General features: G+C 46.5%; 2 protein-coding genes across 4 annotated transcripts in view; one reads left to right on the forward strand and one right to left on the reverse strand.

The window, feature by feature from the left end:
• Positions 1-228: 228 nt before the first annotated feature.
• On the reverse strand, positions 229-24,197 carry RER1 (retention in endoplasmic reticulum sorting receptor 1). 3 transcript variants are annotated; one of them, XM_069741582.1, is made up of 7 exons: positions 24,173-24,197; positions 13,840-13,927; positions 4,266-4,370; positions 4,001-4,100; positions 3,429-3,507; positions 1,258-1,393; positions 229-783 (listed from the first exon to the last, which is right to left on the reverse strand). In XM_069741582.1, exons 2-7 carry the CDS (start codon positions 13,918-13,920, stop codon positions 694-696), a joined length of 591 nt encoding a protein of 196 aa, XP_069597683.1. In that variant the 5' UTR covers positions 13,921-13,927; positions 24,173-24,197; the 3' UTR covers positions 229-693. The 3 variants fall into 3 exon arrangements, with proteins under 3 accessions (XP_069597683.1, XP_069597681.1, XP_069597682.1); XM_069741580.1 differs by lacking the exon at positions 24,173-24,197 and adding an exon at positions 20,262-20,397; XM_069741581.1 differs by lacking the exon at positions 24,173-24,197 and adding an exon at positions 19,930-20,019.
• Positions 24,198-24,323: 126 nt separating this feature from the next.
• MORN1 (MORN repeat containing 1) overlaps positions 24,324-27,665 on the forward strand; it is a 346,148-nt gene continuing 342,806 nt past the window's right edge. Inside the window, exon 1 of the mRNA XM_069741579.1 lies at positions 24,324-24,411. Within this exon, the coding sequence (XP_069597680.1) occupies positions 24,339-24,411 (73 nt within the window). The 5' untranslated portion in view covers positions 24,324-24,338. The remainder of the gene's footprint in view (positions 24,412-27,665) is intronic.

A 27,665-nucleotide genomic window follows, 5' to 3' on the forward strand; every position in this document is an offset into this window, starting at 1 on the left:
GCGAGTGCCGAGCCCAGGAGGTAAATCACTCACCACTCATGCATTATGGTGGATTTTACAGGACGGGGGTACAACCTGGGTAACAAGGTGACGTCGCGCACTAGGTGCCGTTAGAATGGGCTCTGCCTAATCCAGACTCGTGCCTAAATCTCATTTGGTCATTTAATCTCTCTCATGAAAGTGCTGCAAGAATTGGGTCAGAAAAAAGAAAATAAATAAATGGTAACAAACAGTGCCGAATATTTAATAAGAAATGATAAAAGTAGTATGAGCCACGCCAGCCTGCAATCCCCGGCGGCGGACCGGCCTCTTACAGGAGGAGCAGCCATGACTGACATCGGGCAGCATTGATCAAAACACTGTGGGTCAGTTCTGGACACAAATGACGGGGGACATATATTCTAAGTATTAGTGCAAGCCTGACAATGGCCGCCCCACAATGTGCGGATGGCATTGCTTCTTTAGCGGCCCGGATGTCTGGTTCCAATACACGCGACGGTGACCGAGACCGTGTAGAGGAAAAGTAAGAGCGTCCTCGGTCGCCTACATCTGTTAGGTCTCTTTAAAATCACCTATGCTTACATGGATAAAAAGGCATTGTTACAATGGCTCAAAACTGATTATTTTTTTCCTGTTTTTTTTCCTCTGTTTAATTTTTACATAAGAAAGTCATAAAGAAGGTGACAAGTTTCTTTAACTGGAAAATGGCTTCCCGGTTTCTTCCTTTCCTTTGTATTTCCGCTTGCCGTGTGTGAATGGGATGTATCTGTATTTAATCATGTGCTGCAAGACAAAAAGTGCAGAAATTAGTGCGATGCTGCAAATCGTCCGTGAATAGACTACAATGCCCGGTGTGGCAGCGGCGGAGACTCTCCCGACCCCAATTAATGCTTCTATGGGGGTGTGAATTCGGGTTGGGAAACCTGCGGTCAGTCTATATACAGGCCGTGAAACGCACTCGTGTGAACCTGGCCTAAGAAGGAAATAATGTGTTGAAAAATCTTCTCGGCTTGTTAGTGAAGGGTGTCCGCTGCCCATACTTTGTATCAAAGCCTTGGAGAGCAGGAGATGCAAGCATCCGCACTGGATGCAAGTCGTCCTCATGGACGAGCGCTGACAGGTTTGTTCACTTATGCTGGATCCAAAGACTTTCCAGAACCTGTACTATATCCCCAGCCGTGTCACCACTACCGCACTGCCTCCAGGACGGAAGGAGACAGCCGCGCAAGCAACAGGACGGCGAGCCGAAAACCTTACCTTTATTTGTCTCTTCATAGTGATGCAGAAAAGCATAATAAAATACATGACCAGGATTGGCCAGAAGACTGGAACATTGAATGCCTCAAAGAAGGTGCACACCATGGCCACAACCACACCCTTAGTAGCCGAATGCCTGGAGAGAACAAAGGAAATGCAGTTCAGATACATATAGACTGCAGAGACACGCACATACACCCCAGGAGGAGACCCCTGCATACAGTTGTGTGAAAGCGTTTGCCCCTTTCTTGATTTCCTATTCTTTTGCAAGTTTGTCACACTTTAATGTTTCAGATCAACAAACAAAGGTAAATGTTAGACAAAGATAACACAGGTAATCACAAAATGCAGTTTTTAAATGAATGTCTATTATTAAGGGAAAAAAATCCAACCCTCCAGGGCTCTGTGTGAAAAAGTGATTGCACCCCCTTTAAAACATAAACCACCGTTATTTATCACATCTTTGGGAAGTGAAGTTCACATTCCCTAGGTTCACCCAGGCCTTGTTACTGCCACACCTGTTCTCAATCAAGAAATCACTTACATAGAACCTGCCTGATAAAGTGAAGTGGGCCAAAAGACCCTGAAAAGCTAGATATCATGCTGCGATTCAAAGAAATTTTGGAACAAATGAGAGTAATTGAGATATATCAGTCTGGAAAAGCTTTGGGACTCCAGCGAACCACAGTGAGAGACATTATCCAGAAATGGCAAAAACATGGTACAGTGGTGAACCTTCCCAAGGGTGGCCGGCCGGCCATAGTTACCCTAAAAGCGCAGCGACGACTCATCCAAGCAGTCACAAAAGAATACACAACATCCAAAGAACTGCAGGCCTCAATTGCCTCAGTTGTCGGTGGACATGACTCCATCATAAAGAGACTGGGCAAAAATGGCCTGAATGGCAGAGTACAAAACTACAACTGCTGCTGAACAATAAGAACATAAAGGCTTGTCTCAGTTTTGCCAGAAAACATCTTGATGATCCCCAAGACCTTTGGAAGAATAGTATGTGGACTGACGAGACAAAAGTTGAACTTTTTGTAAGGTGTATATACCATTACAGCTAGTGTAGAAGTAACACAGCATTTCAGAAAAGGAACATCATACCAGCAGTAAAATATGGTGGTGGTAGTGTGATGTTCTGTGGTTGTTTTGCCACTTCAGGACCAGCGAGACTTGCTGTGGTAAATGGAACTATGAATTCTGCTGTCTACCAAAACATCCTGGAGGAGAATGTCCGGCCGTCTGTTCGTGACCTCAAGCTGAAGCGCACATTGGTTATGCAGCAGGACAAGGACACAAAACACAACAGCAAGTTCACCTCTGAATGGCTTAAGAAAAACAAAATGAAGACTTCGGAGTGGCCTAGTCAAAGTCCTGACCATAAGCAAAATTCAGATGCTGTGGCATGAGCTTAAATGTTCTAAAAGCCTCCATAAAAATAAAGACCTTCATTTCAAAACTGCATTTTGGGATTACTTGTGTTATCTTTGTCTAATATTTACATTTGTTTGGTGATCTGAAACAGTTTAATTGTGACAAACATGCAAAATAGGAAATTAGGAAGGGGGCAAACACTTTTTGACACAACTGTTTATGTTGTATATATGCAGTAATGACTCAATATTTTCCAAAAGACCATAACCCTGAACCGGTACTTGTATTAACCAACCGCTGCTCAAAAGAGGGACTCTAGTCTAACGTACACGATGGTGGCGGCCGTGTGATTTACCCGCCTGACCCAGCTTCAGTGCATTTACCGTATGTGCAGACAGAGCAGATTCTGACTCCGCATCCTGCTCAGAAGGGGACGTAGCCGAGAAAATGTTCAGGTGGACAAATCACATGGCCGCCATCACTGAAATGGCAAACCTCAGCTCTACAACAGTCACACGGCCTAGACACTGGCAGCGGGCGGCTCTCTACTGAGCAACTAGGGTAAAGGATGAATACCTTTGTAGGATTATGTGCCTTTTAAAGAGAAAAAAAAAAAAAAATATTCTAAATTAGCCAACCACCTTACGGTAGATGACATGTTAAGGTGATCTTTTGTTGAACTGCACAAAACAAAATAAAACAAAAAAAAACAAAAAAAAAAAAAAAACACAACACGTAGACGTTTTCATGAGAAAAAAAAAAAAAAACAAAAAAAAAAAAATAGCGCTCACCAAAATTTAAATTCTGGCAGTCGCCGAATGAACGGACGAAACTCTTCGTTCTGTTTTGTTGGTAAGGAAGGCCCCTCATCTACAAAATAAGACAGATATAAAACGTTTATGCAGAACAGAAGTCATCTAATGCAATTAAAGGGGTTTTTCAGGCTACAATATGGATGTCCTCTCGCCAACAACAAGCTGCTGCCTTCAGCCAGATGTGAACAGTTGGGACAGCGCAGCTCTCTACGCCGTGTAGTGGCCATTCCTGGGTACTACAGCTCAGCCCCTATTCACTTCAGTAGGATCTGAGCTGCAGCGCCGTGGCAGTACGCAGGGTACAGAGCAGTGTCCCGTTTACATACGGCCGCCGAAGGAGCTTGTAAGAAGCAGGTTGGTGGGGGTCCATCACCTGCCACCCTACCAATCTGATATGCATGACCTATCAACGAAATAGGGATCAATACTTTAAGCCTGGGAAACCCATTTAGCACGGCTCTAAACCCAACGCCTTAAAATACAAAACTTGCCAACCATTTATTGCAGAGATTGAACGGACACGAAGGAGAAGCAGCGTTACACCGTACCTGAATCTTCCATTAAGGACGGGTCTACCTTCGGAGACAAGAATGCTATGAAGAGGTTTAGATGGTAGATACCCAAGGCGTACGTTACTATGTACCAACCCTGGGGAAAAAAAAAAAAAATAGATCGAAATATCACCCACTAATTAGTAGTGATTACATCACAGTCATCCATTGCTGCCGCACAAGGAAAAAAAAAAAATGACTATATTATACAGGTTATAAATATATTAATGAAAGAAAAAAAAAAAAAGGAAGGAGAAATTACCTGTAGTATATAAACCCTTATCATGTAGAGACCGCTTAGACCGAGGGTCATCAACCATCGCACGGCTGTGTACGGCGTGGACTTGTCGAGCCATGACTGGTAAATCTGAAACACAAATGCAATGCTTTACTGTACACAGATCTGGAACGGTGAAGAACTGCAAAATAAAAGACAAGAAGTGTAAGAAGTTGCACATTGTCACGCATTTTATTGATCTCCTTCCCATGTGGAGTTGTAGAGCGCAGACCTGGAAGCGATTCCGAGGGGGATGTAATGCGGCATTTCTAAACAACACTGGAGAGGAATCGGCGACTTGTTACAGAGCCAAATGCTAGATATGGATAACTTATCGTAGACAGGTCCCCTCGGCACCAGCACGCCAAGGAAAACATCACAAACAGGATGAAACAGTTCCTTGTAATGAAGTCCCATTCCAGCGCCGCTCCGTTATCAGGGTACAGACACTGTCAGGACTATACGAGCCACAATAGTGAACCCCCCCCCCCAAGCAAAACAGTGTTAACCCGATGGGGTAGAGGACCCCCAAAACAATCCTGTAAAGATGTACATGTGGACTATACTAGACGCGAGATGTATGGTAGCGCCACCACGACAGGACAATGCTGACTGTTCACTCCATGAGATCATTGGAGCCGCTGTCTCATCTCGGCACTATTTCTCCAAGTCCTATTCCGGCAGAGTCCCTCGCTCTGGAGGACTCCGCCTGCTCACGTATCCGTTCAATTCAGATTAATGGCTGCCTGCAATACTCAACGTCCCAGCAGCTCATAGGAGTTGGCTCTCGGGTAGTCAGCCGCTTGCCGTGATGGCTCGTGCATCCGGCAGGGCACACTGCTGCCCGTTCTGGCCAGCGCCAATCTTTCACCCTATGGTGGTGCGTGCGTGCATGCATGTCACCCCATGTGCAGGTCATTGAAGTAGCTTTAGGTATCCATGGTTACGACTAGCAACTGTCATTATATGAATGGTCGTAACCATGGATACCTAAAGCTACTGTAATGCCCTGCACATGGGGAAAGTGACATAGCGAATCAGAAGAACTATACTACATTTCTAATTGGATATATTGCCTAATATTACACCTACCACATATTGGGACCGAATCTTGGAGATGGGAATACCCCTTTAACATAAACTAAGGCGGCATTTTGTTATCTGAGGTACTTGGGGGGGGATATTACCAGCTTATAAGGTGGCACTCAAATAACTAACACTTGACGCAGCGTACAGGGAGCGTCTACAATTTCTTTGCGTAGAATGTGACTCGTCACCATATTTCGGCTGTACGCGACTCTCCAGGTTTAGAAAGCTTGGGGTCCCCCCTGCACCTAAATAAATCTATCTTCCTTCATGGCACTTTTAACTTTTTACCTTCGATTAAATGGATTTCTAACATTTGTAGAAAATAATCCACAAAGGAGAAAATTGTTAAAAAAAAGAAATAGTTAAATAAAATAAAGATGTAACCTACAGTCGCCCTTTTAATTCCGATGATGTCGAAGAGTCCACATGTGTATGGCCGGTAGATGATCGGACACAGGCTGGCGGAGGGGCTGGAGACATTAGGGCGAGTATGGCTTTTATTTTATACTATGCCTCTTTGCAGCCTATTTTCTTAAGATACCAGAAAACCCCTTTAAGTCTGGTATTTGGCTAATAGACTAAGAACTGTGGAACAATTTACAGCTCTTTATTCCCAGCCTGAAGCCATTCTGGAACCTTCCCGATAGTAGTGGATAATCCGAGCGCTGCAGGACAGTGACGCGGATAATCAGGAGCAGCGAGCGCCATGAAAAATCAGACGGACGGGATGAGCGTTATCTACAGAGATAAGGACAGACGGACGGACGCAAGGATCTGACATATACAGAGGCGTCTGGCTGACAACTTGCTGTAATAAGACTGATCTGTAGTGACGGGAGGTGGTCTCTGCGCTGCCCCGGAGTACTTGCTCTGCAGAGCGCTTCTGTCTTTACCACGAGAGATTCCTCTGATGGCGGCGGATTATCTCAATGTGACCAAAAGGAACGAAAGTCCGAAAATCAGACCCCGCACTCAGCTGTGAGCTTGCAGATATCGGCAGGTCTATTATGTAAGGGGCCTAAAGCCAGACAAGAGGGCGGCTGCTCAGGAATATCCAGGACTGGCTGTGGCCCGGTGGACTCACCGAGAAGCAATCGCCCAGTGTCAGATTACACAGGAATGCCGGCTCCCTTCACAATAAAAATGACAGCATCTTACACCATCCCCCAACCTGAAATTTACTCTCCCCGTTTTCAGCCTGTACTGTCAGCATGGGGAGAAGAGTTAGCAGTTATCTCATTGTCATCACAGGAAGTAATAAACATGGCTAACACACCGGTGAAGATGGGTGACGGATCACGGCTCGGTTCCGGAGCACGGCCACTACATTTTTGCATAGGTATTAAATTCTGAGAACCTACGCTTTCAAAGGGGAGAGAGGTCTCCTGATCCTTTTGCTGCTCTCAGGAGTTGAAATTCCAGTTGCCCGATCCTTCGCTCTTTTGATATCTGTCGGGGAGAATCGAGAGATCTCCAAACACATCAGATGGATGGCCACACCAAAATCTACTTCCATCCAATGGGTATGGAGGCGTTTAGTGATCAGCACCACTGACTTCACTCGTAGGGATGTTAGCCTATGCAATGGATTTAGTGCCGTGCAACTACAGTACAGACCAAAAGTTTGGACACACCTCATTTAAAGGCATCAAAACTATGAATTAACACGTGGAATTATATACTTAAAAGTGTGAACCAACTGAAATTATGTCTTATATTCTAGGTTCTTCAAAGTAGCCACCTTTTGCTTTGATGACTGCTTTGCACACTCTTGGCATTCTCTTGATGAGCTTCAAGAGGTAGTCTCCGGGAATGGTTTTCACTTCACAGGTGTGCCCTGTCAGGTTTAATAAGTGGGATTTCTTACCTTACAAATGGTGTTTGGACCATCAGTTGTGTTGTGCAGAAGTCTGGTGGATACACAGCTGATAGTCCTACTGAATAGACTGTTAGAATTTGTATTATGGGAAGAAAAAAAGCAGCTAAGTAAAGAAAAACGAGTGGCCATCATTACTTTAACCCCTTAGTGACAGAGCCAATTTGGTACTTAATGACCAGGCCAATTTTTGCAATTCTGACCACTGTCACTTTATGAGGTTATAACTCTGGAACGCTTCAACGGATCCCGGTGATTCTGAGACTGTTTTTTCGTGACATATTGTACTTCATGTTAGTGGTAACATTTCTTCGATATTACTTGCGATTATTTATGAAAAAAACGGAAATATGGCGAAAATTTTTAAAATTTTGCAATTTTCAAACTTTGTATTTTTATGCCCTTAAATCAGAGAGATATGTCACAAAAAATAGTTAATAAATAACTTTTCCCACATGTCTACTTTACATCAGCACAATTTTGGAAACAAAATTTTTTTTTGTTAGGGAGTTATAAGGGTTAAAAGTTGACCAGCAATTTCTCATTTTTACAACACCATTTTTTTTTTAGGGACCACATCACATTTGAAGTCATTTTGAGGGGTCTATGTGATAGAAAATAATGAAGTGTGACACCATTCTAAAAACTACACCCCTCAAGGTTCTCAAAACCACATTCAAGAAGTTTATTAACCCTTTACGTGCTTCACAGGAACTGAAACAATGTGGAAGGAAAAAATGAACATTTAACTTTTTTTTGCAAACATCTTAATTCAGAACCATTTTTTTTTATTTTCACAAGTGTAAAAACAGAAATGTAACCATAAATTTTGTTATGCAATTTCTCCTGAATACGCCAATACCCCATATGTGGGGGTAAACCACTTTTTGGGCGCACCGCAGAACTTGGAAGTGAAGGAGCGCCATTTGACTTTTTCAATGCAGAATTGGCTGGAATTGAGATCGGACGCCATGTCACGTTTAGAGAGCCCCTGATGTGCCTAAACAGTGGAAACCCCCCACAAGTGACACCATTTTGGAAACTAGACCCCTTAAGGAACTTATCTAGATGTGTGGTGAGCACTTTGAACCCCCAAGTGCTTCACAGAAGTTTATAACGTAGAGCCGTGAAAATAAAAAAAAAAAAAAATCGCTTTTGTTTACACAAAAATGATCTTTTTGCCCACAAATTTTTATTTTCACAAGGGTAACAGGAGAAATTAGACCACTAAAGTTGTTGTGCAATTTCTCCTGAGTACGTCGATACCTAATATGTGGGGGTAAACCACTGTTAGGGCGCACCGCAGAGCTTGGAAGAGAAAGAGTGCCGTTTTACTTTTTCAATGTAGAATTGGCTGGAATTGAGATCGGACGCCATGTCGCGTTTGGAGAGCCCCTGATGTGCCTAAACAGTAGAAATCCCCCACAAGTGACCCCATTTTGGAAACTAGACCCCCCATGGAACTTATCTAGATGTGTGGTGAGAACCTTGAATGCCCAAGTGCTTCACAGAAGTTTATAATGCAGAGCCGTGAAAATAAAAAATATTTTTTTTTTTCCACAAAAAAGATTTTTTAGCCCCCAAGTTTTTATTTTCACAAGGGTAACAAGAGAAATTGGACCCCAAAAGTTGTTGTCCAATTTGTCCTGAGTATGCTGGTACCCCATATGTGGGGGTAAACCACTGTTTGGGCGCACGGCAGAGCTCGGAAGGAAGGAGCGAGGTTTTGGAATGCAGACTTTGATAGAATGGTCTGCGGGTATTATGTTGCGTTTGCAGAGCCCCCGATGTACCTAACCAGTAGAAACCCTCCACAAGTGACCCCATTTTGGAAACTAGACCCCCCAAGGAACTTATCTAGATGTGTGGTGAGAACTTTGAATGCCCAAGTGCTTCACAGAAGTTTAGAATGCAGAGTCGTGAAAATAAAAAATATTTTTTTTTTTCCACAAAAAAGATATTGTAGCCCCCAAGTTTTTATTTTCACAAGGGTAACAGGAGAAATTGGACTGCAATAGTTGTTGTCCAATTTATCTAGAGTACGCTGATGCGCCATATGTGGGGGTAACCCACTGTTTGGGCGCACGGCAGAGCTCAGAAGGGAGGGAGCACCATTTGACTTTTTGAGCGCAAAATTGGCTGTCGTGTTTGGAGACCCCCTGATGTACCTAAACAGTGGAAACCCCCCAATTCTAGCTCCAACCCCAACCCACCCCTAACCCTAATCCCAACCTGATCCATAATCCTAATCACTAACCCTAACCATAATCACAACCCTTACCCCAAAACAACCCTAATGTCAACCCTAATCAAAACCCTAAATCCAACACACCCCTAATCCTAATCTCAACCCTAACCTCAAACCTAACCCTAATCCCAATACACCCCTAATCACAACCCTAACCTTAACCCTAATCCCAAACCTAACCCTAATCCCAAGCGTAACCCTAATGCCAACCCTAACCCTAATACCAACCCTAATCCAAACCCTAACCCTAATCCCAGCTCTAACCCTAACTTTAGCCCCAACCCTAACCCTAAGGCTACTTTCACACTTGCGTCGTTTGGCATTCCGTCGCAATCCGTCGTTTTGGACAAGAAACGGATCCTGCAAATGTGCCCGCAGGATGCGTTTTTTGCCCATAGACTTGTATTGCCGACTGATCGTGACAAATGGCCACACGTCGCGTCCGTCGTGCACTGGATCAGTTGTGTTTTGGCGGACCGTCGGCACAAAAAAACCGACCCCGATCATGCTCTTTGGGGTCTCGGCTACCCCCGGCAGCCGAGACCCCAAAGATTCCCGCGGGGCCGGCCGGCGGGCGCACTGCGCATGCGCCCACCGGGAGACACGAGGAGCATCGGGGGAGATAGGTGAGTATTGGGGGGCTACCTGGGACCCCTTTTCTCTGTCCTCCGATGTGCGATCACAGAGAAATTAAAAAGAGATCGCGTATTTTATTTTTTTTTTGCGATCGCCGGTAAACGGTTAATTACCGGCGATCGCAAATGCGGGGTGGGTTAAAAACCCCCCGAATCATGTTCTCTGGGGTCTCGGCTACCCACGGCAGCCGAGACCCCAGAGAAAATCGGCCTCTGGGGGGCGCTATTCACTTTTTCCACAGCGCCGTTAATTAACTGTGGTTTAAGTACCCTTAGCGGCCGCTGTTAAAAGGCGTATCGGCGGTCGCTAAGGGGTTAAGAAATGAAGGTCAGTCAGTCCGAAAAATTGGGAAAACGTTGAAAGTGTCCCCAAGTGCAGTGGCAAAAACCATCAAGCGCTACAAAGAAACTGGCTCACATGAGGACTGCCCCAGGAAAGGAAGACCAAGAGTCACCTCTGCTTCTGAGGATAAGTTTATCCGAGTCACCAGCCTCAGAAATCGCAGGTTAACAGCAGCTCAGATTAGAGACCACGTCAATGCCACAGAGTTCTAGCAGCAGACACATCTCTACAACAACTGTTAAGAGGAGACTTTGTGCAGCAGGCCTTCATGGTAAAATAGCTGCTAGGAAACCACTGCTAAGGACAGGCAACAAGCAAAAGAGACTTGTTTGGGCTAAAGAACACAAGGAATGGCCTCCACAGTCACCAGACCTGAACCCAATCGAGATGGTTTGGGGTGAGCTGGACCGCAGAGTGAAGGCAAAAGGGCCAACATGTGCTAAGCATCTTTGGGAACCCCTTCAAGATTGTTGGAAGACCATTCCCGGTGACTACCTCTTGAAGCTCTTCAAGAGAATGCCAAGAGTGTGCAAAACAGTCATCAATGCTAAAGGTGGCTACTTTGAAGAACCTAGAATATAAGACATAACAAAAAAGTGAAACAACTGAAATTAAGTATATAATTCCACATGTGTTAATTCATAGTTTTGATGCCTTCAGTGTGAATGTACAATTTTCATAGCCATGAAAATACAGAAAAATCTTTAAATGAGAAGGTGTGTCCAAACTTTTGGTCTGTACTGTATGAGGCAAAATATGTCAGCCCTGCATCTCCAAAGAGACCTTATAGGAAGAGTGACATCTGACTCCTCCCAGGAATAGACACCTGGAGCACCCTACTGTGCCATACTGATACTGCACTATCAAAGTGGCTGTCCAGTTTACCATCAGTGAACAGTCACGGGGTTGCAACCTGTCCAGACTCTTGTCTTTTCCATCACGCTCTCCGTATACCACAACGCACACGGACAGCACTCTGACCAATGAAAGTCAAGGAAGCAGATTCAAACTTTTGAAAAGTGGCAAAATGTTAGCTCCACGCAAAGTAGAAAAAAAAAAAAAACTTTGAGAATTTTGGCGTTTTCAGACCAATCCTGGCCAGCTCCACCAATGTTGGCAGGATGGGGAGTGGTGGCGCCTGCCAGTCACATTCACCAACAGTTCTGCAACCTGAAATGTTAATCCAGTCCGTGGCAGGAGTAAGATTTCTGGTGAGGCACAGGAGAAGATGCGCTGAATTTATCAAGTGTCTTGATGAATTGGACCCCACGTGTTTGGGCACAAGTGATGGGAATCACAGCACGCACTAATCTTGGTCAGTTTTACAGTAGATACTGTTATAATTTTAATGTCACGTAGCTGCACAACGTGGTGCATAGCATGGAGCTGCAGGCGTGACTGGTGAGAACTGCAACGCTTGTCTGACATAGCCTTAGGCTGCATTCACACATCTTTTTCTGTGTTTGTTTTTTTTTTTTATGTGCATCAAAATTCGACCATTTTTTCCTCCCATATGTCTAATTTGCATCCAATTTTTATTTTCCTCATCTGTTTATCAAAAAAAAAAAAAAAAAAAAAAAAAAAAAAAAGAGTAAAGCAATAAAGTGACCATTTTTGTCCCATTGTCATTAAGCAATAAATTATAATACAAAAAAAAATAAAAAAGGGGGTTAAAAAACTGGTTTTGACAGGTCCCCATACACAAGATTTGCAAAAACTGAAAGGCATGGGGATTCATAAACGAAATAACAAAAACCACGGATGCATGAATGGGATTAGTGTAAGTCTTAGGTCATGTTCACACACTCAGTATTTGGTCAGTATTTAACATCAGTATTTGAAAGCTAAAACCAGGAGTGGAACAATCAGGAAAAGTATAAAGAGCCGCAGCGCATTCGGCCCTGCGGAGCCGCAGCGCATTCGGCCCTGCGGAGCCGCAGCGCATTCGGCCCTGCGGAGCCGCAGCGCATTCGGCCCTGCGGAGCCGCAGCGCATTCGGCCCTGCGGAGCCGCAGCGCATTCGGCCCTGCGGAGCCGCAGCGCATTCGGCCCTGCGGAGCCGCAGCGCATTCGGCCCTGCGGAGCCGCAGCGCATTCGGCCCTGCGGAGCCGCAGCGCATTCGGCCCTGCGGAGCCGCAGCGCATTCGGCCCTGCGGAGCCGCAGCGCATTCGGCCCTGCGGAGCCGCAGCGCATTCGGCCCTGCGGAGCCGCAGCGCATTCGGCCCTGCGGAGCCGCAGCGCATTCGGCCCTGCGGAGCCGCAGCGCATTCGGCCCTGCGGAGCCGCAGCGCATTCGGCCCTGCGGAGCCGCAGCGCATTCGGCCCTGCGGAGCCGCAGCGCATTCGGCCCTGCGGAGCCGCAGCGCATTCGGCCCTGCGGAGCCGCAGCGCATTCGGCCCTGCGGAGCCGCAGCGCATTCGGCCCTGCGGAGCCGCAGCGGATTCGGCCCTGCGGAGCCGCAGCGGATTCGGCCCTGCGGAGCCGCAGCGGATTCGGCCCTGCGGAGCCGCAGCGGATTCGGCCCTGCGGAGCCGCAGCGGATTTCCATGCGTTGTACTGTACCATGTAAACCTATGGAAAACAAAATCCGCAGTGCACATGCTGCGGAAAATTCCACGCAGAAACGCTGTTAATTTATTTTCCGCAGCATGTCAATTCTTTGTGTGGATTCCGCAGCGTTTTACACCTATTTCATAATAGGAATCAGCAGGTGTAAAAAAAGCAGGCGAATTCCGCAGGTAAAATGTAGGGCGTTTTACCTGTGGATTCTGCAGAATCCACGTGGAAAAATCCGCAATGGAATCCGCAACGTGTGCACATACCCTAATAGAAGCACGTCGCCACTTCTGCATTTATCACCCACTCCTGTTATTGCCTTACAAATACTGATGTCAGACACTGACCAAATACTGAACGTGGCCTTACAGACCACACACCCATGTGTGAATGTACCCCTCGTCTGGGAACTGCACCTCTCTCACCCGTCCCGAGCGGTAAGACAGTCCATATCAGCATTTGGGATCCGGTTTATTACACGAGACAAAGATGTGCTGGATCCATTGCACGGCCGGCAGCGGCAGCATCCGACGACTCCACTGACTGGTACCAGGTGGGAAACATAGCGCTGAGTGCAGGACCGTAATAGCCATCAAAAACATAATGTGTGACCCATTGGGTCTTAATTCTTTGTGACATCATTCATAGAGGACGTTGACATTCAACAGATACTGCGAGATAATCTGCAAAAAACATTTCTTGTTTACAGGCAGATTAATCATGGTGGAAACTCGTCTCACTTTACTAAAAATGGAACGTACATCAGAAAGTGACAGAGAAAACTACAAAACAGGGGATCAGCACCATACCTGCCCTAGCCGGGAGAAGAAGCGGTACACCAGCGAGGACTTGCCATGTACGGATTCTCCGATGCTGTCGCCTTCTGACATTCTGTTCCTGGAAAAACACAATTGGATGATATCAGCTAAATATAATTCAGGTCGGAAATCTGAGAAATCATCAGTGCAGGATTTATGTAGACGACACTTATCTACATATCACTAGAAACGTATCTACAGCCCGACGGACACGATATATGGATATGGCGCCCGCTTATTCCACAGCGACGCACAATAAGGAAAAAGGATATTTCATTTACATGGTGATGGGAGATGTCAATCCTTGTACAGGGTCCTACATCCGCTGTGTAATGATCTGCCGCCATCATACGTTGCACAGTGTTATCAAACAGTTGTGACATTTCTTGAAATGTTTCTCAAATAATATGGATGCAAAAAAGATATCATGCAAACAAAGAGCTGGCAAATTGTCACCGAAAGTTAGGAATGAAATCTGGGCGTGATCTCCGAGAACCAGACCGACAAGAATCGCCGGCGCTAGAAACTGCAGCTCATTTTGGAAAGTCACAATGCGAGTCGGCTAATGTACCGGCAGAGAGCAATCTCCATATATTAGAGGGCAGGTCCATGTGTCGGGCCCCGTTTACAGTTTATATGAAGCATTAATCTGCATAAATCATTTAGCAGCTGAGAATAAGATATTGCAAATCTTGCACTGACCCAGATTTAGGGCTGATATTTTATCCCGGAGCTGTAATCAGAGTTCTGATGGCGTTCAGGAATAGTCGACAGACTTCTTGTTGGGCCGGTTTGTCCATGTATTGGAGTCTGTACGAGATCAGAGCCAACCCAGACTAGTTCAGGTCAGGAAACCCAAAGCCGTTCCGTGCACTGCTGGGGGTACTCAAGATTGTAAAAACACGGATGTGTGAGGCCAACCATAGGTGCATCTTTGCAAAGAAAAAAAAAAAGGGATCTCCAGCTCTACAAAAGTGATAGCCTATCCTTAGGTTGTGGATTATCGATTTGTGTGGCGAGATTCCTGGCTCTGCAGCAGCCATATTACTAGTGAGCGCTGCTCCCTCTCCATTGTAACAAGCACACCTCCATCATTGTAGTAGTTGGCTAAATTACCCCTCTAAATGGCAGCGGTCAATTTCATGCTGCCCAAACCACAGGCAGCATTAAGTCCATCACAGACCCCGATTCTTTAAACTACTAATTCGTTCCATAGGTGCTGAATGTTACTACTTTACCTTGCTTATCAATTACAAGACAAGCCAGTGTCTCTTGACCCTAGGGGTCGGTGCCATGCTGAGGTCAGTGCCATGCTGAGGTTGGCACCACGCTGAGGTCAGCACTGGAGAGAGACCACGTGAGGTTTACAAGTGAAACTGGATGGAAGTAGTTGATATGACAGCATGTGAAGACAGCCCGGTGTGACAGGAGACACGTCACTGCTCTGTGCCAGGATTTTATAGTATCACACGTAAGGACTGCAATTATTGCTCGGTAGGGCATCGACCTTTATTAAACCCTTTAAATGTGTTAACTCATCAGGGTGACTTCTTCAGGGTCTCATTTGTCGTTTTTGCCTTAAAAGGGGCTGTCAAGGAGAGATCGTCAACATCAGATCATTGGGGTTGTCTGGCAACAGACACCCTCACATCTCAACTGTTTGCAGGTCCTGCTTTACACAGTAACATAGAATTTAGGCCAACATGCTAATCCAGAAGTAAGCAGTGTACGGGGCCAAATCACCACAGCCCCGATCACCGTATAGCAGATTTACTTCCGGCCACCATGGGACTAGCTAATCAGTGCGGGTGCCGGGTGGTATCCCCCTCCAATCCGATCCTAAGGCAATGTTGCCAAGGTCCGGATTGGCAGCGCTCTGGACCCAGCTCTGTCCAGAGCGCTGCCGGCTTTTGTACGCGCGGTGATTCCACATGTGTTCATTGAACCATGCGGAATCACCGCATCCTATACATAGGACGGTGATTTTTATCTTGCGGAAACTGAGCGTCTCCGCAAGTACAATTGACATGCAGCAGTTTGGAAAGACGCGCGGCATGTCCGGTTATGCCGGGAAACCGGAGGCATCCCTGCACGCATAGTGGAGATGGGATTTCATAAAATCCCCTCCACTATGCTGTAACATCTGGCCGCTACGGATTGGACGCTGCGGCTGTACACAGCGATCAATCCGCAGCAAATACTGACTGGAAACATACCCTAAGGAGAGGTAGGCCTCATTTACCGACCAGGAGTTACACTTACAATCACCCCATAGAGACCATAAATGTGTCCTCTTGGCCTCTGTCAGGGCGACGTCTCTCACCGAACAGGATAAAAAAAGTACGTTAATAGATTCGGTTCCATACTATCATTTCACAAGTTACTCCGCTGTTGACGGGCCGTATTCTGCCAATCTGTGGCCGGATGTAGGTAATAGTGCAGGCAAGGAACGTTATCAGGATCTGAGATGGCATTGCTCCAGCTGATCGGGTCACAAGTCTGATGAGCTGATAAATGGCCATGAATCAGCGATTGCCGTGTACCTGCCACCTACTGAGACCCAACCTGTTATATAGGTTTTTCTATCACCGTTGGGAGTATTACAAGCCAAAATATATGTAGAAAATGTCACCATACTAACTAGAGGCACTTCAAGAGCACTGTCAGAAAAGGCTCACTATGCATATCGAGCCGACATGATCATAATAGGCATTCTAATAAACGCCTCACCGAAATTTTTTTCTCTCTAAATCTTGATGATAAATAACCATCTCCCAACCATAATTAGTCAGTAAACTTATCTTTCTGGTGAAGAAAACACAGCATCCCAACGCATTTCCCCACTACAGGTGAAGTCAGGAGTTCATCAGGGGAGTAGAGATATGGGGCTTCGATCAGCTCCTGTTATTTAGACTGCATGGCATCAGGTCTTGTGTGCGTCTGAGTAGGGGGAGAAACGCGTCAGGATGCGGTGTTTTCTTTACCAGGAAGATAAGTTTGCTGACTAATTATGGTTGGAAGGTGGTTATGGATAAGCCATTGACACTAGTGAGACAAGGCATGTAGCTCTTGCCCCTCCAGACCTGAAGCGGTTTGTGTGACCTGCCCCAGCCACAAGATTGTGAATGGTCTCAGGATCACTGGGGCCATAGTGGATCCTCCACATCCTGCCCAAGTTGCTTCCTCTTCAATTAAGGATGCCATAAAAATCAATGGGAACATGGCCACCGCAGACAGCGAGGACTCTGCACAACCAGGTCCTACATGGTCAATGCAGCTGCTAAGGAAATGTGAGAAATCAATGAATAATGAGAATTCTGCAGCTTCTTAAAGAGGGTCTCTATAACAATAACACCGATAACCCGGCCACCCTTTGGGCGCAGTCAGGCGGCCGTATAAATGGGACAGAGGTCGGACCGAAGTACACAGACTGGACAGCGGCTCTCCCGCCTTCATATGTTTCTGTGCAGCTGCCATGCTCAGGTGGGCAGAGCCGCCGGTCAGTCTGAGCATTGCTGTCTGATTTCTACGGCCGTCTGACTGTGCCCTTAGGAGTGCAGACATGTCATTAGTGGGGTCGAATCGACGATGCTGTGCTGCTCTCTGGCCTCTTCGGTGTCATCCTGACCAATGAGTGGTTATCTTCCTGTTTGCAATCACATGGCTCTAAAGTTTGGCAATCAGATATTAATGGTATATTCTACGAATGTTAAAGTCCCAAGAAAACCTTAAAGAGGCGCTGTCCAGCACCACTCGCTTCCTCATTGGTGGACGAGAGGCGGCGCACATGACATCCGATACCGGCCGGTATTGTACACTTGTGCCGCTACAGAATGGGATAAATATACAATAACTGACAGTCGTGCCCACATGTTGGCAGGTATGGGTGGCCACAATGTCATTAGTACCGCTCACCTCCTGTCAGACAGTGGCAACAGCCCCCTTTAAAAAAAATCTGCAGAACCTCTTATTGTATGAATCTATTCCCACACTTTTCCCATCCAACTGCAACAAAGACAATCCACGGTCCCATCCAGGGACAAACTGCCTGTACTGACAGCCTCACAGCACAGTTTGCCAACAGGGTATGCAGACAGGGCTATCCCCAGTGATGCACATCACACGGACTATCCTCTACAATGCACAAGTGTAGGGAGAGGTGTCCGCCTGGAGTCCAGTGTAATTAGGGTACGTTATAAGCAAACCAGCACGGATATTGCAATGGCAATCCGCAGCAATAAAAAAGAAGAAATCGGTGACAGTGGGTAATTTAAAGGGAACCTGCTTCAAGCTCTTAGAAGAACGCTTTCACAACACAATGACAGACTCCTGAAAATTACGTAATTATTATATTATGTAAATCAGTCCTCAAGTGTCCACTGGACAGGTCCAGACCTGTTACATGTCCTAGGTGCAGACACGGCTCCTCTTCCTTTAAATCTCGCCGTGGGTAGCGCAATCTTGTTCATTGCAGCCCAGATCCGCGGGGTGGATGGTGCGGTTGTCCTGTTATGGCCACAGCAATGGATACAAGTCAACTTCCTCGGTTATTTGGCCACCAATGTAACAAGAGAAGGAGAAGTTCATGCACAAAATAAAACGTATTCCTCTGCAAGAACAGTTCAAATGCTGCACATGGACCCGTTCTGCGCAAATGCCCATCGGGCCCTTAAATAGTAATTTGCATGGGGTGCGGGAGCTTATGGGATCCATGGCTCGTGGGCACTTATCAGTTGGTATTTACAAGCCACATAGCGACTTCTCAGGTGAATCTCGCACCCGGCCCCCAAATCTGGGGGGAGCATTTTCCACTGTTGTACAACCCAGTTTGCTTGCATTGTATTCTGGATGCTGAATGCGCAGCAAAATCCAAATATGTAAAAAAAAAAAAAAATAACGTCCAGGTTAGAACATGACTGTATAACAGGATACAACTGTAGCAGATCCTCAGCTGTGAGAAGACTGGCTCTGTAGCATTTTTTCAGGTTCTGAAATGCTTTTATTCGTCCAAAATGAAGAACAGATCTCAAAAAGGATGAGAAATTAAAAACAAAATATTTGATGGCGCTCAGAATATTTAAAGGGATCGTCCGTTACTTGTGAAACTGTTAGGAAGAGTAGGGATCTATAAAAAAGGAGAGCCGGCGACTTACCCGAAGGTTCCCTTGCTTCAGAAGCGATGAGGGCCCCAGTCACCTGACTACTGAGGCCACTGATTGGCTGCAAGGTCAGGTGACTTAGCTGGGACCACCGGAATACATTCTTTCGGAAAGACTCCTACTGGTTGTAATGTTCGCAAAGATAGTGGACAACCCCTTTAAGTTTAATTTACATAAACTGTAAACCCCCTTTATAAAAAGGGATCGTCGAGGAATATTCACAACGTTGCCAAGGAAAACACCGGAACAGGAAGTACTGTGCATAGGCCCTTATTAATTAGTCCTGTACCCGGGGCAGGACCCTCTCCGGACATTGGGCGGTTGCCTCGGTAACCGGACCTCCCAGACTACAGCTGCATCCCTCCAAGCCTGGATGGCCCCTTTAAGAGTTAATTTCCCCCACTCTTATACCACCTATATTTAGAAGTGACCCCCCCCCCCCCCTAAAAAAAGCACCAACTTGTAGGACCCTCTCCGGACATTGGGCGGTTGCCTCGGTAACCGGACCTCCCAGAATACAGCTGCATCCCTCCAAGCCTGGATGGCCCCTTTAAGAGTTAATTTCCCCCCTTTTATACCAACAATATTTAGAAGCGACCCCCCCCCCCCCCCAAAAAAAAAGCACCAACTTGTGAATCGTTACCACGGACTCCGAGGGCGACGACATTGACCGGTATCCAAGAAACATGGACGACCTCACATGTGACAAGCAAAATAATAGGAAGTGTCAGCTTGAAGGTCAATAAGGTGTTAAAAAAAGCCTCCATCACCCACAGGAGCACAGCACAGTCACCAGGGGCTAGTAGGGTGGCTAGTGGAGCTGGGCCACATAACCAGACGTCAGAAACAACGACCCCCTTCTTCTACAACTAAACCCCCCCATCAACAGGACGACATCTCCCCGACATCGCACCAGCCTTACCCGGAAAATTCACACAGAACACGGTGCGCTGAAAGATTTTTTTTCTTCCGAAAACGCGCAATGGCATCTGGGAAATGTAGTTTTCCGGTACATTCTTACAATGTTCGAAGTTACAACACAGGACTACGTTTCCCGGCATGCCTCAGCGCCGACCAACTCACTTCCGCCTGTCGTGAGGTAAATGCCGACGAGGCAGGGCGAGGGTTGGTTACCCGTGAAATTAAAGCGCGACGGCGTGTGATACGGATGTACGGCGGCGCAGCGCTATGTGCGGGGGCGATACGTGCGCGGACACCGGCCTGTGTAACGGCAGAGGCCTGCACCGCTCGTACCTGTCGTCTCCTGTCCGAATCGGAACTGCCGAGAGCTCCCGAAGCTACACGTCACTAGCCCCGCCCACCGGCAGACCAGAGCAGCCGAGCGCCGGACGCACCCTGATCATCGATTTCTCCGGGCTCCTCGTGTCCTACGAGGCTGCGCAGGTTTCTGGTCTTAAAGGCGACTGCACAAATAAAGGGGCAGTTCACGTGTGGGGACATTATATTTTTTTTATACCTTTATATTTCTTAAATGCATGGATTTGGGGCTAAATTTTTTGCTTTGGGTTTTATTAAAAAAAAAAAAATTGCACCGTTTGGCTTTTACGGGTCTATTTCCCCCCGGCACATTCAGTTTGGATGTGATCTGTGGTCAGAAGTATAACCGGAAACTCAGAAAAATCTATAAAAGCGTCACAGACTCTCTGCCGGTGCGAGCTCGCTGACCGATTCTCAGTTTACTCAGCGATAGACAAAGTAATGCAGAGGAAGGAAAAAGGGGCGAGACTTGTAAAGACACAGAATTACTGTTATATCTAGCCCCAATTATGTAAGAATTAAAAAAATGTCTTTTATGATGAAAGGGATTAAAAAGTGCTAATTACTGCGCCCCTGCCTGATTGGCCGGGGGACGTCACATGGCGGGGGATCAGACTCTCTCCCCCACTTTAGAACCCACAGGCCGTAATATCAACAGAACCGTTGAACCATAGTCAGAAAAATGGAGTTTTGGAAGTAATCAGTATGCGCGAAAGCCTCTGAGCCTGATTCATTAATTTTTGGGAAGTTTTAAGCTTTTTTTTTTTATTTACACCAAATTTTTCTTTTAATTGGTGCCTTTTTTAAAGAAATCTGTCAGCAAGATCAACCCACCTGAGCCTGTAGGTCATAGGAAGCCGAATAAAATGATGCCTTGATATCTGCGATCCGATGTCTTATTGTGGAGAAATCCACGTTTTTCTTAATATGTAAATGAGCTGTTAAGATCTATGGGCCGGACATAGATCTCCCCGAGAATCTGCCTCCAGAGCTGCTTATAAGAGAACGTTACCAATGTGAGACATGAAACGACTGACAGCCCGCTCTCCTGATCTACATGTCTCACACTGGTAATACCCCCTTTCATTTATAAGCTCTGGGGGGCAGATTCTCGTGGAGATCTACGTCCGGCCCATAGATCTTAACAGCTCATTTACATATTAAGAAAAACGTGGATTTCTCTGCAATAAAACATCGGATCGCAGATATCAAGGTCTCATTTTATTCAGCTTTCTATGTCCTGCATGGCCATACAGAAGGCTTAGGATTGTTCATCCTACTGACAGATTTTATGTGCTTGTTTGATTTGTTTTTTACTGTTTATCGTTGCGTTTTGGGTTTTCCAGATGTTTGCAGCTAATATATCAATTACAGCGTTTTAAGAAGTTGCAGCATTTTTGCACAAAGTCTATACCCAAAAAATGACCACGATTATAAATAAGGAGACATCCAAAATCATATACTAATCCAAAGAAAGGGAAGTCCAAAACCGAATAGAATCAAGAACATTGTGTGTGTGTGTGTGTGTGTGTGCGTGCGTGCGTGTGTGACAGCTGGGCAGAATAGTTTCATGACCATAATGATGGCTGGTAGGACAAGTTACTCAAGCAGATAACTACTGGTGGCCATATTCATCAAGTAGAAGGCTAAAGTGCTAATGCATATGTGCAAAGGGTGGAATGAAGGTAACAATTGTCATGATCCAGTCCTGGAGTTTGTTTTCTACTATTCTCTCTCTGGACTGGTCATGTGGGGGTTAACCCCCTCTGCCTTGTTTTGGACCTGGTTGCGCTTTTTCAGTCCTCTGCAGTCTGCTAGCCAGCGTCAGTGATAGTTCATGCTTCCAGGCTAGAGCAGCTGACCCGTATACCCTGGTGATCCTTCTCCCTCTGACTTCCCGTATTTGTGTGAGACCCGTTCCCTATCCCTGACATAGTGTTCGTCTGGTGGTTTTCCTTAGAGTGTATGAATCGGTCTGATCTCTGAACCCCGCCTCTTGCTTTCCGTCTCTGATACCTCGTTCCCTGACCGGCTTTGACTTCTGGCTTGAACCCTGACTTTGTCTTACGTCTCACGATTTGGATACCGCGCTCCTGTTTGGCTCTGACTTCTGGCTTGTCTCTGACTACGTGCATTGCTGTGACCTCTGGTACTTTGTCTCCTGACAGTTTCTGACTCTGCTCGTCTGATCACTCTGTCGTTACCTGTGCTGCTGCTCAGTGTTGTTACGCTGTGAGTGTGCAACCTCACTTCCCTCACCAGCACCCCCTGGTGGAGATTGCGCTAAACTGCACTGCAGCTGCATCACAAAATGTCACAGAGAAGTATATATATGTAGTAACCCAAAAAGAAAGTTATTTTTGTAAAAAAAATATATATTTAGCTACCAAATGTCACAGGCTGGTTAATTCTCATGTAGAAGTGCCAAATAGAGTATGCAAAAGTATAAATGTCACATTGGATTACACACCACACGTGATGGCACGAGGAACTAAATGAAGATTCCTTTTAGGGGTCTGGTCTGGGGTCTGATTTATTTTAGGGGCCTGGTTTAATTTTCCATTCTGATCTGAGGTCTGGTTACTTTTAGGAACTGGAGTGATGTCTAATTCATTTTAGGGGCCTGGTGTGGGGTCTAATAAATTTTAGGAGTCTGGTCTTGGGTCTGATTCATTTTAGGAGTCTGGGGTTTGATTCATTTTAGGGGCCTGGTCTAGGGATTGATTACATTTAGGGGCTTGGTATGAAGCCTAATTCATTTTAGGGGACTGTTTAATTGTAGCTGCTTGGTTTGGGGTCTAATTCTTTTTAGGGGCTTGGTCTAGGTTCCGACTGATTTTCGAGTGATTAATTCCAGTTTGGTTTGGGGTCTGCTTTTTTTTTTAGTCTAATCTGGGATCTACATAACTTGAGGGGCCTGGTCTGGGGTCTGAATAATTTTAGGGCCCTAGTCTGTACTCTGATTTGTTTTGGGTCTGGGGTCTGAATAATTTTAGGGGTCTAGTCTAGGGACTGATTTATTCTGGGGTCTAGGATCTGAATAATTTTAGGGGCCTGATTTAATTTTCTGTTCTGGTCTGGGGTCTGGTTACTTTTAGGAGCTGGTGTGAGGTCTAATTCATTTTAGGGGCCTGGTCTGGGGTCTCATTCATTTTATGGAAACTGGTCTGGGGTCTGATTAATTTTAGGGGCCTGATTAATTGTAGCTGCTAGGTCTGGGGTTTAATTCATTTTAGGGTCTTGGTTCCGACTGATTTTCTGGTTTGGGTTCTGGTCTGGGATCTAAATGACTTTAAGGCCCTGGTCTGGGGTCTCATTCATTTTATGGACACTGGTCTGGGGTCTGATTAATTTTAGAGGTCCAGTCTTTGTTTTGGGATCTGAATAATTTTAGGGTCCGGATTGTAATTTTCCATTCTGGTCCGGGGTCTTAATCATTTTAGGGGGTCTGGTCGGGAGGCTGATCGATATTTCCATTCTGATCTGAGGAGCAATTAATCATAAGGGTCTGGTCATGTGTGTAATTCATTGTCAGGGATCTAGATCAGGGTGTGACTTAAATTTAGGGGTCTGGAGTCTTAATCAGGGGTGCGGCTTGGGGTCTGAAGGAATTTTAGAGGTCTGATTAGTTTTTCTCACTCACGACTACTAATAAATCATTCTGTAAGTAGCTGTGTGAAGTCTGCAGACTGTTTACAAGGTGACATCCTCACTTTGGCCATCTATAAAATGACAACTGGCCTCAAGCACTTTCCTTCCAGCTACACAGAGGACCTGGAATCCCAATATAACCGCCAGGACCCGTCTGCCTCCGTTCACACTCACTATCTGCTCCACCAGCACCGATAATAATACTCTCCAGCTGTGTAAGAGTTAAAATCCCTGACCTGCTTTCCGTCCTGAATACCGCTCATGCGCACTACTCTCCTGCTGCTCCAGCGAACGTGACAGGTGCACGACGCTCATTGGACAGTCGCTTCCGTGAAAGCCACGCCCCTTGGTAACAAGTCTCATGCCGTTGCGATTGGTTGCTATGTAAACATTCAGTGCAAGATGGCGGCGCCCAGGAGAGTTCCGAGAGCTTCTCAGCACTACGTGGGTGACGTGAGGAATCAGCTTCGTCACGGTACTGTGTGGATCAGTGTGGGACCCCGTGGGGCTGACTTTACATTAGGGTACAGTGAAGCGTCCTGCCGGCTGTATACAGGTGATCTCTGCAGGAGATTCATTCTCAGCGTCACCAGGTGGTGAATGTGGGAAATGGCGCCAATACAAAGCACTGGCATTCCAGCAATATCATAACTCACTGCTTATTAACCCTTTCTGCCGTTCTTGAGATATTAACACTTTTTTGTTTGTTTACGGTTCGTTGCCGTGGAGACCGACCACCGCCTCTGCCGCGCTCATAAGCATTGTTTTGAAGCTGGAGCGTGCCGTTACCTCCTAATCACTGCCAGCGTCAGCGCAGGGCTTACAGGCTGGCTGGCAGCAGTGGTGGTCGGTCTCCTAGGCAACAGAAAAAAAGTGTTAATATTTTAATGAGCAGTAAATTGCAAAAAGTGTTTCCTTAGGCAAGAAAGATCCGACAATATCCGTCTAAGCCTTTAATAAAATAACAATTAAGTAGCATCTTTTGTCAGAGCTCGGCACTGTGCGCTCCTCTGGTATTCCTCCTGGAAACGGATGAATAAGGGCTCATGTGGACGTCCATGCAACACGGACCACCAAGCACGGACTGGCGGGGGGTCTCACAACCTGACAGCTGCATATCATTCTATGAGGCTCAGATCAGGGGACCCTCGGCCAGTCTGTGCACGGACGTCTGCGCCAGTCCTGACCTGACGACTGGCGGTTACCATTCTACTTGTTATTAGGATGTATCTGACACGGATGGCACTGACTGGGCAATGGAAGAGTGTGGGGAAAATGGAGGAGCCTTCCCTCAAAGGACTCGCTCACTGACCACTGATGGATAGGTGCATGCGTTTAAAGGGGGTTTCCACTACTGATAGGGAGCAGTCAGACGGCAGCATAAATCAGAGCGAGATCAGAACGCAGTGCATGGACTGTCCGGCGGCTCTCTCCACAGATCCATGTCGTTTTATGCAGCTGTCACGTGGAAATGGTGTAAGAAGCAGAGCAGTACAGCTCCATACACTGTGTAGTGCCATCTGCCGTGTGCTGCAGATCAGCTCTCATTCACTCCACACATAAGATTGGCAGCTGCTTCATCTGGCTTTGTACTATGTCTGGGCGCCTGTGCTTCACGTGATCTGATCATATTAGTGATATCATTCATCTTGTGGCTCTATAGAGATCTTAAAGGAATTGTACCAAGTTCCTAACCTATTGGTTATTAGAGATCCGACCGCTGGGACCCCAGTGATCCCAAGAAGGGGAATCTTTCTCTCTGGACAGAGTGGAGGTTGAGCTCGCACCACCACTCCATTCATCGTCTCTATGGGACAATCAGGGACAGCTGTGTATTGTGCTCAGCTACCTCTACCTTTGTATCATACAGAAGGGGTCCTTCATATCTCAGGATCAGTGGGGTCCTTCATATCTCAGGATCAGTGGGATCCTTCATATCTCAGATCAGTGGGATCCTTCATATCTCAGATCAGTGGGGTCCTTCATATCTCAGGATCAGTGGGGTCCTTCATATCTCAGGATCAGTGGGGTCCTTCATATCTCAGGATCAGTGGGGTCCTTCATATCTCGGGATCAGTGGGGTCCTTCATATCTCGGGATCAGTGGGGTCCTTCATTTCTTCATATCTCAGGATCAGTGGGGACCTTCATTCCTTCATATCTCAGGATCAGTGGGGTCCTTCATTCCTTCATATCTCAGGATCAGTGGGGTCCTTCATATCTCAGGATCAGTGTGGTCCTTCATATCTCAGGATCAGTGGGGTCCTTCATATCTCGGGATCAGTGGGGTCCTTCATTCCTTCATATCTCAGGATCAGTGGGGACCTTCATATCTCAGGATCAGTGGGGACCTTCATTCCTTCATATCTCAGGATCAGTGGGGACCTTCATTCCTTCATATCTCAGGATCAGTGGGGTCCTTCATATCTCAGGATCAGTGGGGTCCTTCATATCTCAGGATCAGTGGGGTCCTTTATATCTCAGGATCAGTGGGGTCCTTCATATCTCAGGATCAGTGGGGTCCTTCATATCTCAGGATCAGTGGGGACCTTCATACCTCAGGATCAGTGGGATCCTTCATATCTCAGGATCAGTGGGGTCCTTCGTATTTTAGGAGGAGTGGGGTCCTTCATATCTCGGGATCAGTGGGGTCCTTCATATCTCGGGATCAGTGGGGTCCTTCATATCTCGGGATCAGTGGGGTCCTTCATTTCTCAGGATCAGTAGGGTCCTTCATGTCTCAAGATCAGTGGGGTCCTTATTGGGGTCCTTCATTTCTCAGGATCAATGAGGTCCTTCATATCTCAGGATCAGTGGGTCCTTCATATCTCAGGATCAGTGGGGTCCTTCATACCTCAGGATCAGTGGGGTCCTTCATACCTCAGGATCAGTGGGGTCCTTCATATCTCAGGATCAGTGGGGTCCTTCATATCTCAGGATCAGTGGGGTCCTTCATACCTCAGGATCAGTGGGGTCCTTCATATCTCAGGATCAGTGGGGTCCTTCATACCTCCGGATCAGTGGGGTCCTTCATATCTCAGGATCAGTGTGGTCCTTCATTCCTTCATATCTCAGGATCAGTGTGGTCCTTCATTCCTTCATATCTCAGGATCAGTGGGGTCCTTCATATCTCAGGATCAGTGTGGTCCTTCATTCCTTCATATCTCAGGATCAGTGGGGTCCTTCATATCTCAGAATCAGTGGGGTCCTTCATACCTCAGGATCAGTGGGGTCTTTCATATCTCAGATCAGTAAGGGCCTTCACATCTCAGGATCAGTGGGGTCCTTCACATCTCAGGATCAGTGGGGTCCTTCATATCTCAGGATCAGTGGGGTCCTTCATATCTCAGGATCAGTGGGGTCTTTCATATCTAAAATCAGTGGGGTCCTTCATATCTCAGGATCAGTGGGGTCCTTCATTCCTTCATATCTCAGGATCAGTGGGATCCTTCATATCTCAGGATCAGTGGGGTCCTTCATATCTCAGGATCAGTGGGGTCCTTCATATCTCAGGATCAGTGGGGTCTTTCATATCTAAAATCAGTGGGGTCCTTCATATCTCAGGATCAGTGGGGTCCTTCATTTCTCAGGATCAGTGGGGTCCTTTGTATCTCAGGATCAGTGGGGTCCTTCATATCTCAGGATCAGTGGGGTCCTTCATATCTCAGGATCAGTGGGGTCTTTCATATCTAAAATCAGTGGGGTCCTTCATATCTCAGGATCAGTGGGG

This window comes from Ranitomeya imitator, chromosome 10 (assembly GCF_032444005.1).
Source record: "Ranitomeya imitator isolate aRanImi1 chromosome 10, aRanImi1.pri, whole genome shotgun sequence".
NCBI lineage: Eukaryota > Metazoa > Chordata > Amphibia > Anura > Dendrobatidae > Ranitomeya > Ranitomeya imitator.